The following is a 13,295-nucleotide window of genomic DNA, read 5'->3' on the forward strand; positions in this document are numbered from 1 at the left end:
CAAGAACAATATAATAGAGTGCTATTTTTCTTCTTACAAAACACATTACATATTTGGAATGCATTAATGAAGTTCATTGCAGGCTGTTCATAACCTCAAAACTGTATATTACAGAACAGTTGTAAACCAAGGACCCTCTGTTTTACCAATGAAAAATAAGGCCGAAATTGGACATTGACCAATGCTACCGGAATAGATTGTTTTAAGTTTTAAGTGAACCTAGTACTAAAGAATACCATCATCCTTCTCTTGGGGTTTCAACCATAGTGGTAGGGTGGAGCTGCTGTAGACACATTGATGTCAGTTTATTGATTGACAGAGTCTTAAGACTTGGTGAAGCAGCATGGGGCTCACCAGCCAGTGTTATTCTTATACCCTCTTTCAAGTAACTGTCAACAATTGTATGTTTGTTGTCACGAGTTCCATAACCCGAATATGTACTCGTCGGATCATGCCGTGGGCTATCACTAACCTACACATAGAAACCACATACAGTATATTGGCACCATTGTAAACCAAGGACCCTCTGTATTTCAATTAAAAAAAAGGGTTTGAAATCAGAGGTCGACCAGTGTGACCAGAATAGATTCCGTTCGACCTTGATGGTTTCACTGTAGCATTCTAAATGAGCTCAACATGACTCGATAATAACGCAGTTAAAGACTACAAACTAGCTTGAATATATTAAATGTTTTATTAGGCTTGTTGTGGAGAAAAAAGTTAGCAAGAACCATTTATTTAGTGTACAAAATGAATGATCTGAACTGTTGCTGCTACGTCACATCGAGTGCACCTACAGCCTCTATGTAATGCAGGCAACGGCAAATGTGGAAACGGATGTTAGTTGACTTTACATTACCAAGTGAATGCTTAACCAAGTGAAGCATTAGAGCCACAGTGACAACACTTGAAAGTTGAATGCACACAACATACAGCTTATCTAAAATCTGCTACTTGTCCATCTATTTGTCAAAATTCTTTTTGGGTTTGAGGTCTCTTAAGTAGTCCAGTATCCAAGGCAGCGGTGACACTTCTTTGTAATGATTTTTGTTGGCTGAGATACTTCGTATTGAGTTGAAGGAAAACCAGGCTTTTCTGTTCAACAATGGGAAATCCTGTTGACTCTCTCACACACACATACACATTTCACACACACACATGCACACGCACGCACACACACACGCACACACACACACGCCTGAGGATAGTACCACTCTACTGTCAGTCTTTTCAACATGGGGAAAATAACTTAAAAGCACAAACTAGCTCAACAAATAAATGTCACAAATCTGATCAAATGTACATATATGTGACACATGGGTGAACGAAGGTGGGTGATGAAGACATCCGGGTCGCCGCTTCCAGTGCCAAGCGAGCTAGGAGGGCAGCATGGGCAGGAAGTGAGTGGACGGGTGTCGTCTCCTGGCCTTGTGGCCTCGCCGTGGCTTCCCCCGCCCGTTCAGCGAGACAAACATCTGCCTGCCGCCGTGCTTCCAGCGTAGTGAGGCGTACGTGTTGTAGCCGTTCTCCTCGATGCGCTCCTTGAACTTGCAGCTTGGGTTGTACTTGATCTGCAAGGACGACAGAGGAGACATTAGCAGCAACATTTAATGCTTATGTTGTAACTCGATGCTAATGTCTGTATTTGTCAGGTGCAATGGAAGAATTCCATTTAGTAAATTAGCAGCTGGGTCACATTTGAAGAACAATATTTCAATGTTACAAATGATGCACAATGAACTAGTTTGCGCAGTGGTGTAAGAACCTTGTGACACGGAACAAAAATGCACGCTCAGTTACCGCCATACTGACTGTAATTATGTAGATGGTTCGGTCTGATTTATGTACACTTTAGGGTTAGGTCAGGGTGGTAGGAACAGAACTTAGTTGTAAAATGAGGAGCCCCTAAAGATTTGTGTCAATGAACCCATTTTTCAATTAATTAATTAATTAATTAAACCTAAAAGTCCTAATATTATTGTGATGTATCATCCCATATACGTCTTTTTTGTTGTTGTTGAGAAAATAGTCAACTTTTTTTGTCATTTCCAGAAACAATTTTGAAAATCACTTGTTAAAATATGAATTTCTTCCCTCATTAAACATTGATTTTAATATCATAATATTACATTTTTACTTTATCTTTGAAAAATACGACTTTATTCTCATAAGATTATGATCTTAACCCGACGAATTAGCCCAACAAATTTTGTAATTTAACAACTTATTTTTGTAAAGTAGGCAGCTTTTTTCCCCCTGTGGAATTTAGGGGTACACATGGAAATGATGTTTAATAATCATTAGCATTATGAGGGGGTCCCAATTTTCTGAAATTTCTCCCAGTTAAGGGGTAAAAAACGTTAAGAACTCCATAACTTTTTTGAAAGTGAGGACACTTGAGGTGTTTTGCCAGTTTTGTATTTCGGTGCAGAAATCTACATCGATTGAATTAGGAAACTAAACAAGGGTTGACCTGACGTGGCAGTTAGTCAGTTTTGCGTGAAGATGAACAGATGTGTGAAGCCAATGCAAGCAAAGCATAGCCACTCTTCCATGGGTGCTTAGCACTCCTTATCAGATAGTACAACATTCTACCTTCTTTTCTATATGCGGCGCTCTGTGTTGATAACATGCGAATGCTACAAGCGCGGCGGGATGTTATTGCGGCTTCGCTTTGTAGCAGATTGAAGGTGATCCTTATCGCTCGGCTGCTGACTGATTGCGTGTCTCGTTTTTCGCGGAGGTAGACCGCACACCTCAGGCCTGATCTTAAACAAAGAGGCGGGAATACATTTAAAAGCTTGATGTGCAGTGCACACAATAAAGAAAAAAGAGGGATGGCACGCAAAGACTTTTAAAAGAACCAGGTGGCTCTTTGTCATTGCTTGGCTTTTTTGTGTCTGCTATGTATTTTGACAGTTAGACAAGGTGCTGTAGCCCAGGTGTTGCAGCCGTAATGAACAGGAACACGGTGACCTCATGGTGAAGTTAACAGGGGAGCTGCAGGTTTAGCCAAGACACATTGAAGACATTTGTAAGACCTCTGTGATCAAATTTAAGAGCTCTCCTTCACTAAATCACTAAGCTGTTCTTTTGATTGGGTAATTTTTACAAGAATGTAAAAACTTATTCCAGCCATAATAATAACACATTGTATTGGATCATATGTGTTTAGTGAGTCTACCATACCAGCAGTGTCGGGGAGTAACGAATTACATGCAACGATATTATGTAATTTAATTACATCATTTATGTAACTGTAATTAATCCATTACATTACTGGGAGAAAATGTGTAAGTAAATTGCAGTTGTTTTGGGAAATTTCCATGTTTACAAATTTTAGTTACATTTGAAAAATTGTCGCAAAAGCTGAGATTTATTTTTTTTGCCATATCACTTCCTTCTTCTAATGATTGGCTCTTTGTGGTCATGTGCCTTTCTGCGATGGTCCATCCATCCATTTTCGGCACCGCTTTATCCTCACAGGGCTCGTGGGCGCGCTGGAGCCCATCCCAGCTATCTTCGGGCGAGAGGCGGGCTACACCCTGAACTGGTCGCCAGCCAATCGCAGGGCACATATAAACAAATAACCATTTGAGCACACATTCACACCTAAGGGCAATTTAGAGTCTTCAATCAATCTACCATGCATGTTTTTGGGATGTGGGAGGAAACCGGAGTGCCTGGAGAAACCCACGCAGGCACGGGGAGAACATGCAAATTCCACACAGGCGGGGCCGGGATTTGCCCGGTCCCCAGAACTGTGAGGCAGATGTGCTAACCAGTCGTGCACCGTGCTTATGATGGTACCTATTGCTCCATTTTCATATCTTTTAATACAACAATAGATTTTTAAAGGTTTTTTTCCTCTAATAGACGCCATTCCTAAATGAATAGCTGGTTGTGTCGTTCACTTGCATGTATAAATGCTGCAGCAGCCGGACCCTCAATATATATATATATATATATATATATATATATCCCCTTTGTCCACTTGTACAATAAGTAAACACCACATCCCAAATAAACTTTCCATTTGTGAAAAATAGAATGTGAACAATTTTTACAGAGGACCTCACATCCTGGCCTCTGCTCAATAAGACGCGGGTTGCGTCGTCCACTTGAAAATATAAATGCCACAACCCGCATAGATGCCTTCTTTTGTCCTGTTCAAAATAGTGAGTTCAGACTAAATACAAATGTGTCTACTTCTTTAGAAAAGATTTCCAAAGAAAACTTACCAATGTTCTTTATCAAGTCTGTGGCCTTTTTAAGACCTTGAATGGTGGATTTAAGGATCAAGTTTCATTTTTAAGGATTTTGGGTAATACAATTTAAGACCTTTTTATAAGGCTACTTTGATGGAATTTAGGACCTGTCCTTCGCTAAACGTGACCACTAACAGCTCTCACTCAGCTGAACTAGATGCTCTTTCATTACCTGATAAAATATCCAGTGATCTACTGTGCGAGTGTTAACTTGCATAACTAGCATAAACAGGTGAGAGAGTGAAAAAGGCTATTTTAATACAGTGAGAGGTTTTGTATTCTTTGAGAGAAATACAAGGATATACTTCCTCAAATAGTGGCTTCTGCTAGGTGCCTTTGTCCACTTGAATTTGTGAACGGCAAACCCAACAATATGCAACATTTTTATAGTAGAGCATATTTCCTATACCATATTATTTTCATGACTCCCTCAAATAGATGGCAGTTGCATTATCTACTTGTAAAACTAAACGCCAAACCCCAAATAGACACCTCCTTCTTTCCTTCATAAAAATAAAATGTGCAACATTTTGATGGTACACCATATTTCCTCAAATTGTGGGCTCCGCTTACGTCGTTCACTTTAAAAAAGAAACACAGCACCCCAAATAGACTCCTCCTTTTTATTTTTTTATAGTGAGTGCAGACTAATTCGAAATTTTTCAAATTCTCAAGAAAAGCTTCCAAAGAAAACTTAGCAGTGTGGTTTATTGAGTCTGTGGCCTTTTTAAGACCTTTGAACGGGGGATGTAAGGCTCAAGTTTAATTTTTTAGGATTTAAGGCCTTTATTTTGGATAATAAAATGTAAAACCTTTTTTAAGGCGAGTTTGATCAAATTTATGACCTGTCCTTCGCTAAATTTGACCACTAATGGCTTTGACTCAGTGCAGCAAGCTGTTCCTTTACTTCGTAATAAAGTTCAATCCAGTCAATCTATCAATTTACGTGCTTAACTAGCATAAAGAGGAGTAAGGTGAAAGGATGGGCTAGTTTAATACAAACGTGCTCTTTGCTAGAAAAGCAAGACGGCCAGCAGCGGTGCTCCACTTGAATAAATAAAAGACGCACCCCAAATAAACATTGTTCTTTGCCCAAATGAAAAACTAAATATGCAGCATTTTATGCAATAGCATATTTCCTCATACCTACGCTGAAGTAGACAGTAATTGCATCTTTCATTTAAAAAAAATAAGCACCGCACCTCCAATAAATGTCTCCTTTTTTTCCAATCCAAAATGTTTAAATCAGTGTTGATTATTGTGTCTGTGACTTTTTTAAATAATTCAAATGGCAGATTTAAGGATTAAGTATAATTTTTAAACATAATTAAAGCCTTCATTTTGGAAAATCCGACAATGCGCGAATACCCTGGTTAAGACAAATTTCGGATGTCTCCCGAGATTTATCTCCTACTCTAAAGGTTGGCCGGTTGTATACGCACCGATCCGAAGAGCGTGCCTTTCTTGGACATGGCTAAGTACAGCCCGGTGCTGACAGACTTGATGGCAACAACTCCCACACTGACAGATCGGATTTCCATCAGACCTGGAAAATAAAAGAGAGAACAAGAGTCGCAGTTAGCTTTTTTTTTTTTTGGAGTGTGTGTGATCCTCATCAAAAGCCGCTGCTCAATCAATGGGATGCCAGATGCTCTTTGGCCAATACAAGAGAGAGAGCACACACAGACACAAAGCTTTTATACAACACACGTTGAATTAGATCATATTGCTCAACCGAGGTGATTCTTACGGAATTGTTTGCAGGGTTGGGGGGCTGTTAAAAGCCTCGTGACTGCAGGTGGGATGCCGCATTCCGACGATGGCCACAGTTGCTTACAGACGGCCACAAAAAAAAAAAAACCTGCGTCTGGTTCAACCTCACGAGTGCTCCTGCTCACACCGAGAATAAACTGGCAGGTTTGCAGGCTAATTGTTTCCTCTGGGCACCGGCTTGCAAACGAGTCCCATGTGGATCACGCTTGATCTGGCTTTTGTCTGCACGCAAAATAAATAAATAAAAAAGGCGAACAACGATCGTCACAAACATTGAGGGTATGACCCGAAGGCTTTAACCTGAATAGGAGCTTATTACTGCATGAAAAGATGTTTCTTTTGATGACTGCTTTTCCCAACTTTATTTGAGCACAAGAGCACCCGGATATGGCTGCTCACGTGTGATGAAAGCTTTCAGACTCCAAAAAAATGAAGAAAATAACAAGCAATAAAAAGATGAAATTGTGTCACTTAAAGGTCGATCACTGCTAAATAATCTGTAAGTAAAGACTGCAGGAGAAGTTAGACAGACGTTCCTCCAAAAGCTGCTGCAAGGAAATTAAGGAGTTGTAAAAAGAAAAAGAAATAACAGCTGCTTTTGCATGACCACAAAACAGAGAAACATTTGGGAGCTGTCTCAATAAATAAAACTGACCTGCTGTGAAAAACACATGCCACAGGTCTTTACTACAGTATATATATATATATATATATATATATATATATATATATATAAAGAAAGATTTAAAAAGTGGCAAAATCCATGTAAGTGACTTTAACTGTGATAGAAAAAAAAATTCAGTCTACACCTGAAATGGAAATATACTAGAACAGGCTGCTACATGTGATAAAGACTTTGTCTTTAGACTTGGTGAAGCAGCATGTGGCACAACTGGCTGGCAAAGTGATTGTTGAGCGCTCTGTTCCAAGTGTCCACCCATCCATTTTATCCCAGATGACTTGGGGCAAAAGGCTGACTACACTCTGGACTGGTCACCAGTCAATCACAGGGCAGAGACAGACAACCTTTCACGCTCACATTCATTCCGCCACTGAGTACGAATGAGCCATCAGTGACTTGTGTTCCAAGTAACTAAACAGTTATCGTATACTGTAAGTTTGTAACCACAAGGCGACTCCTGTTTAGTGTGACAGCAAGTGTGACAGTAGTTGTCATGTTAGTCAGAAGACCTTGTATACTAGTCTCAGTGCATTTGCTCTGTAAACTTTTTCTTCTTTCCAGTAAGAAATGAACGAAAAGGACAAGTCTTAGTTTGTTTGTGTTTTAACAGTAATATAATCATCATGGAGATACAGCGTTACACTGTTTTTCAAAATTTCAGGTTTTTAGCATGTCTAAAACAGGACCCAGTCTCGCACCACCATAAGTCGCCCCTCCCCCACTATATAAGCACTTGAGCGCATTTGTTCGCATTAGTGGTTATCCGACGCCTTTGTGACATGTAGTTAGCTAGCTATGACCACACCCCGAAAATGCATCATCCCTTCAGATAGTCCACTGGTGTGGCCACTTTAGAGCGCCTTGTTGTTGGTCGCGAGTGTGCGCACATCACAGAGAGAAAGCAGAAGAGCGAGGGGGAGGAAAACGTTTTCTGACTTGTCAGCCAGCATGTGGACAGGGGCTATATGCTGGGGTGAGGGTTGGCTGGTAGACACTTTGGAACACCTCGTTGTCGTGGCATGAAAAAGCCCCGCGACCACCTGGTGGGACATACTGTATTCCAGCCACCGGAGGCTTTAAGCGGCTACCTTTTCACGGCTCAAACGTAGTGTAGGCATGAGGAACTGGCTAGACGAAATAGCATCTGTTTTTCCAGGTCGTAGAAGTGATATGTGTTGTTGACAGTTGACAGTGAGTGGGGCGTGGTTTCATTGCATTCAGCGGGCACGCCCACTGCATTCAGGAGTAGAGAGAATGGCTTGGGGTTTTTTTTCACAATTTTGAAGTCTCAATTTGTATTCGGGCCATTTTTTTTAATCATTCAAATTTGGCATGCTTGTCTTCTCTGAGGTGTGTCAAATTTGTAAGACTTAGACTAAGAGACTAATAAAGATGGCATATTACGAGCAAAACGGTCATTTTAGGAGAATAAAGTACAGTGTTCCCTCATTTTGCGCGGTTAATGGGGACCAGAACCCCCCGCGAAAGGTGAAAAACAGCAAAGTAGGATTTGCCCTCCCCCCTAGGAATTTTCGTATATGTGTATGTGGATACCAGAATGTTTAAAATATGTAAACAGTATTTATATTTTACATATTTGAGTTATATTTGAACAGTACACGTATTTACTTAAATCTTTAATTATAAAACCTTAAACAGTAATTAACATTCATCAACATTGCCTTCTGAGAGAGGCGAAGAGGCTTGCGTTGGTGGCGGAGGAGAGGCTCTCACTTGACTCGTAGAGGCTTTAGGTTCACTTGGAGACTCTTCTGCTGGAGGCGCTGATGGGGTTTTACCTTGGAGAAAAACATGGTGATGGGTAGTTGTTGTCTTTGTTTTTTCTTTTGCTTCAAAATTCCCCTGTACAAGGACATAACCCTGTCTCTTATTACACGGCGTTACCACACGTTTCGCTTCCTTATTGAAGCAATTTTGCGGATGTTTGCTTCCTCTTTCTTGATGTACCGCACTGTAGATTAATTCACGCCATAATGGCGTGCCACAGATGCATAACCTCTGCCCTCTTTAATCAAATCTAAAAGTTTCACTTTTTCGCTGATGGTCATCGTCTTCTTCTTCCTCTTGGGCGCCCCGGAGAAAGCTTTCGCAGGGGCACAGCGCTTTGGTGGGATTGTACGGGCTTGCTTAACTAATCCAAAAAATGATCGCTTAAACAAAATAAGTTATTGCGAACACAACAGCGTGGACAAGACTGGCGAGACACAGCAAGGGAAGATGCTGGGTGAGACTGCGATGATGCGCAGTCAATCAGCTCACGGGATAAATCCACTCGTGCTCTCATTGGTCGATGTCGCGCCGGGAACCAATCACGCGCCTTGTATGAGTGCCCGTACAGTACAGGCATGTACAAAGCCTCTGAGTCAACTCATCTCTTTGTTTGGCATGGAGGGAAACCTTCTCTCGCGCACATCAACATGAAACAATGCGTCTTTCCGGAATATGCCTGCCAATATGGCTGTATTATTTTTTTTATGAATATTTTGGAAAAACCCGCGAAGCACTGAAGCCGCAAAACGTGAAGCGCGAAGTGGCGAGGGAACGCTGTAGTAATATTACAAGATAAAAAATAAAGTTAGAATGTTCTTAATATTATGGGTAAAAGGTCTGTATTTTACTACCATAAAGTCTGGAAAGAATGTTCAAAGGATAAAGTAGTATTACAAGAAAATAATCTGCTTCTCCCATCACGGCGAATGTTCACCCGTTTCGTTTTTAGCGTTTCATGTCTGCCTGGTGAGCTCATCCAGCAGACACCACCAAGTACAAAGAGTCCAAAGCAAAAAGACAACGTAAACAAACACATTGAGTTCCTGTTGAGTGTCTTTGGTCTCTGCTAGCTCCAGCTGCATCAGACCAGGGAATGCCCCATTAGTTCGTCCAGGTAGGCGTCCAGCTGCACCCCCATCATTCCTCCGCTGCCTCTGATCCTCTCACTTAACACTTTAATGGCAGCACTCATCTTTTCTTTTTCTTTTTTTTGCTTTATGAGCTGTGTTTACAAACACCGGGGTGTGCTCTGGCGGCACCTGGAGCGTGCGAGCGACTCGTAAGCAATTAGCCGAGGCCCGACTGGCGATTGGAGCGCTGCAAGGATTTATGGGGGATTAGTCCAGGCCAATGAAAACCGCTGGTGCCTGAAAGTGCTGCCAGCAGTAATTGCTGCTTGGACGTCCTAGCACAGTAGGAGTGTTGGAAGCATGTTTGTCATAATCTTTAATTTGCAAGACCTTTTATATTTCCTCCTTTATATTAAACCGGTTGAACACATGACTAAAATGTCAATAAAAATATGCATTGTATAAGTCAGTGAGTCAAAGTAAACTAACTCTAAAGTACAGTTTACCTAAAAACACATCGCCAAAATAGAAATTGAATAGAAATACAGGGTTGTAGACTACCTCCACCAGTAATTCTGCATCATTGTGCTCCTCCACGGTGTTCTAGGTCGCCTCAAGATTGTCTTAGTTTTAATAGGAGCGACAGCATTCATGACATTTGAGATTTTACAGGTGAAATTATCCAAAAGTTCATCAACTGTCTCAGCATTCACAGTTTGTGGCACAGCAATGGTCTTCATAAACTTAGTGGCGGTACTCTCATTTATGTACCTTTTCTTAATAGACAGAGGTTGTCTGAACTTTTGGAAGAATCTGTAATTCAAAGAATACACAAAAATGGTCAGAAATAGCCATATCATTAATGTCAATTGATAGAATTCATCACATCCTTAGAGATGACCAGGTTTAAGATGTGACCTTGAGTGTGGGTTGGACTCTTAATATGTTGAGAGAGGTCAAATGTGTCTAGTATAGCAGAGAGTTCTTTAGATTTTTTCCCCATGTTATTCGCAACTTGAATGTTAAAGTCTCCTGTTATGACAAAATAGTTTTAGTCAGTACAAATAACTGACAGCAGTTCTGAAAAGTCCTCCATAAATTTTCTATTGTATCTTGGAGGCCGATAAATTATTAAAACAATAATCTTTGGATCACCTTTAACTAAAAAACAGAGATATTCAAAAGAGTTAAAATCACCCAGTATAATTTCTTTACACTGAAATAATGACTTAAAAATAACAGCAAAACCACCGCGTTGCTAAGCTCAAGACTATAACTATAGACTACTAAAAAACAGACTCAGCCATTTCGCTCAGCTAGCGAGTTTGTGCAGACAGCCATGCAGGTGATGGAGTAATACTGCTGACGGTAAGGTGCAGACCTTTTTAATCTACCAAGGGAGTTTCAGGGATGCATTTTTGTTGCAGCAACACATTACAGAGAATCGCAAGTAGGCAACTTTTCTCTGAATAGCAGCAGACAGACGAATTTTGCCAATGCAAATAGGGGTGCTCCATTGTATTATTTCTCTATGCAGAAATTTCTCATTAATGCCTTTCAAAAGTGTCCAACTTTGCAACATGTACCATAAAAGCTGTTCACTGGAAAAAAACAGGTTCCAGTAATAGTCACTTTGGCTTTTTGAGTTACATTAAATCCATGGGGAAATCATAGCGTTGTCAGAATTGTAAACAAAGTACCTATGTTGGTCCATGTTGACATCTCAAGTACTGTTAACAAACATAACAGCTGAATATGATCTAAATACAACCGTCACGTGTTCTGCAGACATATTAAAAATCTCAAACTTTTTACATACATGTTTTTTCTAAAGTAGCGTTCTGCTGGACAGCCAACAGACGACTTAATCTAAATTGGACTATTGTGTTTATTATACATCTCTATGGAGCCGCCTCTTCCTTAATCTTCTATTAATCCTGTTTTTGAAGTGTGGTATGAGGGTAATTATAACCCTAAAAACATGATTAGTACCTTATGAAAGGGTATAAGTAAGAGAGAAGTGTCCTCGAGGTTGCGGTTTACGGCTTATGGCATTTTTCTTCCTAAGAGTCCACAAGCTAACGGCACAAATGCAAGTCTTTTAAATGATATCAAAAGAAGAAACACTGGAGTCCAATTAGATGTTTGCTCTTTAGTGGCATTGGAGGGTGAAGGGCCCTTCTTCAGCGTGTTCTGCTATGCAAGTATCAACTGATGGCCCCATTGAGCTCATGAAAAAAGGTGCTTTTGGCTTCCCACTTGCAATTGGGGAGATCTCTTAACCTTTGACATGTTTTGGCTGGGACTGTCAATAAACTCAAGCTGCCATTACAAGCAAATCCCGCGCTATACATGTCCAGTCAACTGTGGACTCACCATTTATTTTCCTTCTATGGGAATTTTTAAGTCTTTTTTTTTTTTATTTAAAACTCTTTCTTTTCCTTCCATCCCCCATTTCTTGGATGTTAGCCCATCGTCAGATCATTCAAGCCTTTTCTGACCTTGGAAGGGGGAAAAAAAGGCAGAAAGGAAAGCAAATGAAACTCTCATGGGGTTCCTTCCCCTTTGTCCTGCTTATGCTGAGGTGGGGGGTGGAATAGAGGGTGCAAAAGAGTACAGGGTGAAGGTGCTGCTTTTAAGATGGGGAGGGAGGGAAGTTGGAGCGGGGGGTCTTTGTTACTCACCTGAGAGGTAAAGACAAGATCTTATTAAGCTAAGTTTTGAATAGAGCACGCAAAGTGTGGAAGAATAGCAGAAAATAGTCACACACATTTTTCTTCCTACTTTTCTTTTTTGTTCCCTCGCCGGCTCTTTAATTTCTCGGGTTGCCCCCTTGAGCAGCCCTCTATGGCTCAGTGCTCGACCACAGCCGAGCCTGGGAATCTCAGAGTTCCCGCTGTGCGCCTGTGCTTGATTGACACACCTTTTCAATTATTTCACAGTTTGCTTGCGTTTTAAACGAAGAGGGCCCTGTTGTTTTTTTTTCCTCTTTCCCTTTTGCACTCCTTTACAAAATAGCAGCTTTTCATGTCGGGTCTGGGCCGCCGGGCCTAATGGCTGTGACCAGCAACTTTGATCAGCCGTGACCCCCTCCGAGGGTCTGGTAGTGGGCGAAGTGGGCCGCCTGTGTGTATCGGCCTACACAAAGGCGGTAGGGCTCCGTATTGCTTTAAACACCTTGAGAGATTACCATGGGAACAGGCGCCGCAGTGGAGGCCTGCACAGGTGGCACAGGACGGGAACATGCACATTAACCCTTGACTGGACTCTCATGATTTACAAGAAACTTTGTTCGAACATGAGCGCGTTTTGGATCTTGGATTAGCAACTGTAATTCAACAGAACAGGGTGATGCATGTGAGCAGATAAGACCAGTTTCGCTTTCTTTATTGTATATTTATAATCATGAGGGGGCTCAAGACCTATACTCTTGTGGTTCCTGGTCAATAGAGGGTGCTAGGGTGCCACCCTACCACTCAGCTTAAGAGTCACCTTGAATGAAACAAAAATTAAAGTGAAAATGAAATATTATGATATAATAATTTTAAAATATATGTAGATTTAGGCGGCACGGTGTACAACTGGTTAGAGCGTCTGCCTCACAGTTCAATCCCCGGTCCCGCCTGTGTGGAGTTTGCAAGTTCTCCCCGTGCCGGCGTGGGTTTTCTCCGGGCACTCCGGTTTCCTCCCACATCCCAAAAACATGCATGG

At 41.2% G+C, this 13,295-nt stretch overlaps 1 protein-coding gene across 1 annotated transcript in view; it reads right to left on the minus strand.

Moving 5' to 3' along the window:
* Nucleotides 1-701: 701 nt before the first annotated feature.
* fgf22 (fibroblast growth factor 22) overlaps nt 702-13,295 on the minus strand; it is a 41,970-nt gene continuing 29,376 nt past the window's right edge. Inside the window, exons 2-3 of the mRNA XM_061779344.1 lie at nt 5,711-5,814; nt 702-1,571 (exon numbers count right to left, since the gene is read on the minus strand). Of these exons, the coding sequence (XP_061635328.1) occupies nt 1,377-1,571; nt 5,711-5,814 (299 nt within the window). The 3' untranslated portion in view covers nt 702-1,376. The remainder of the gene's footprint in view (nt 1,572-5,710; nt 5,815-13,295) is intronic.

Source organism: Phyllopteryx taeniolatus, chromosome 7, assembly GCF_024500385.1.
Source record: "Phyllopteryx taeniolatus isolate TA_2022b chromosome 7, UOR_Ptae_1.2, whole genome shotgun sequence".
Lineage (NCBI taxonomy): Eukaryota > Metazoa > Chordata > Actinopteri > Syngnathiformes > Syngnathidae > Phyllopteryx > Phyllopteryx taeniolatus.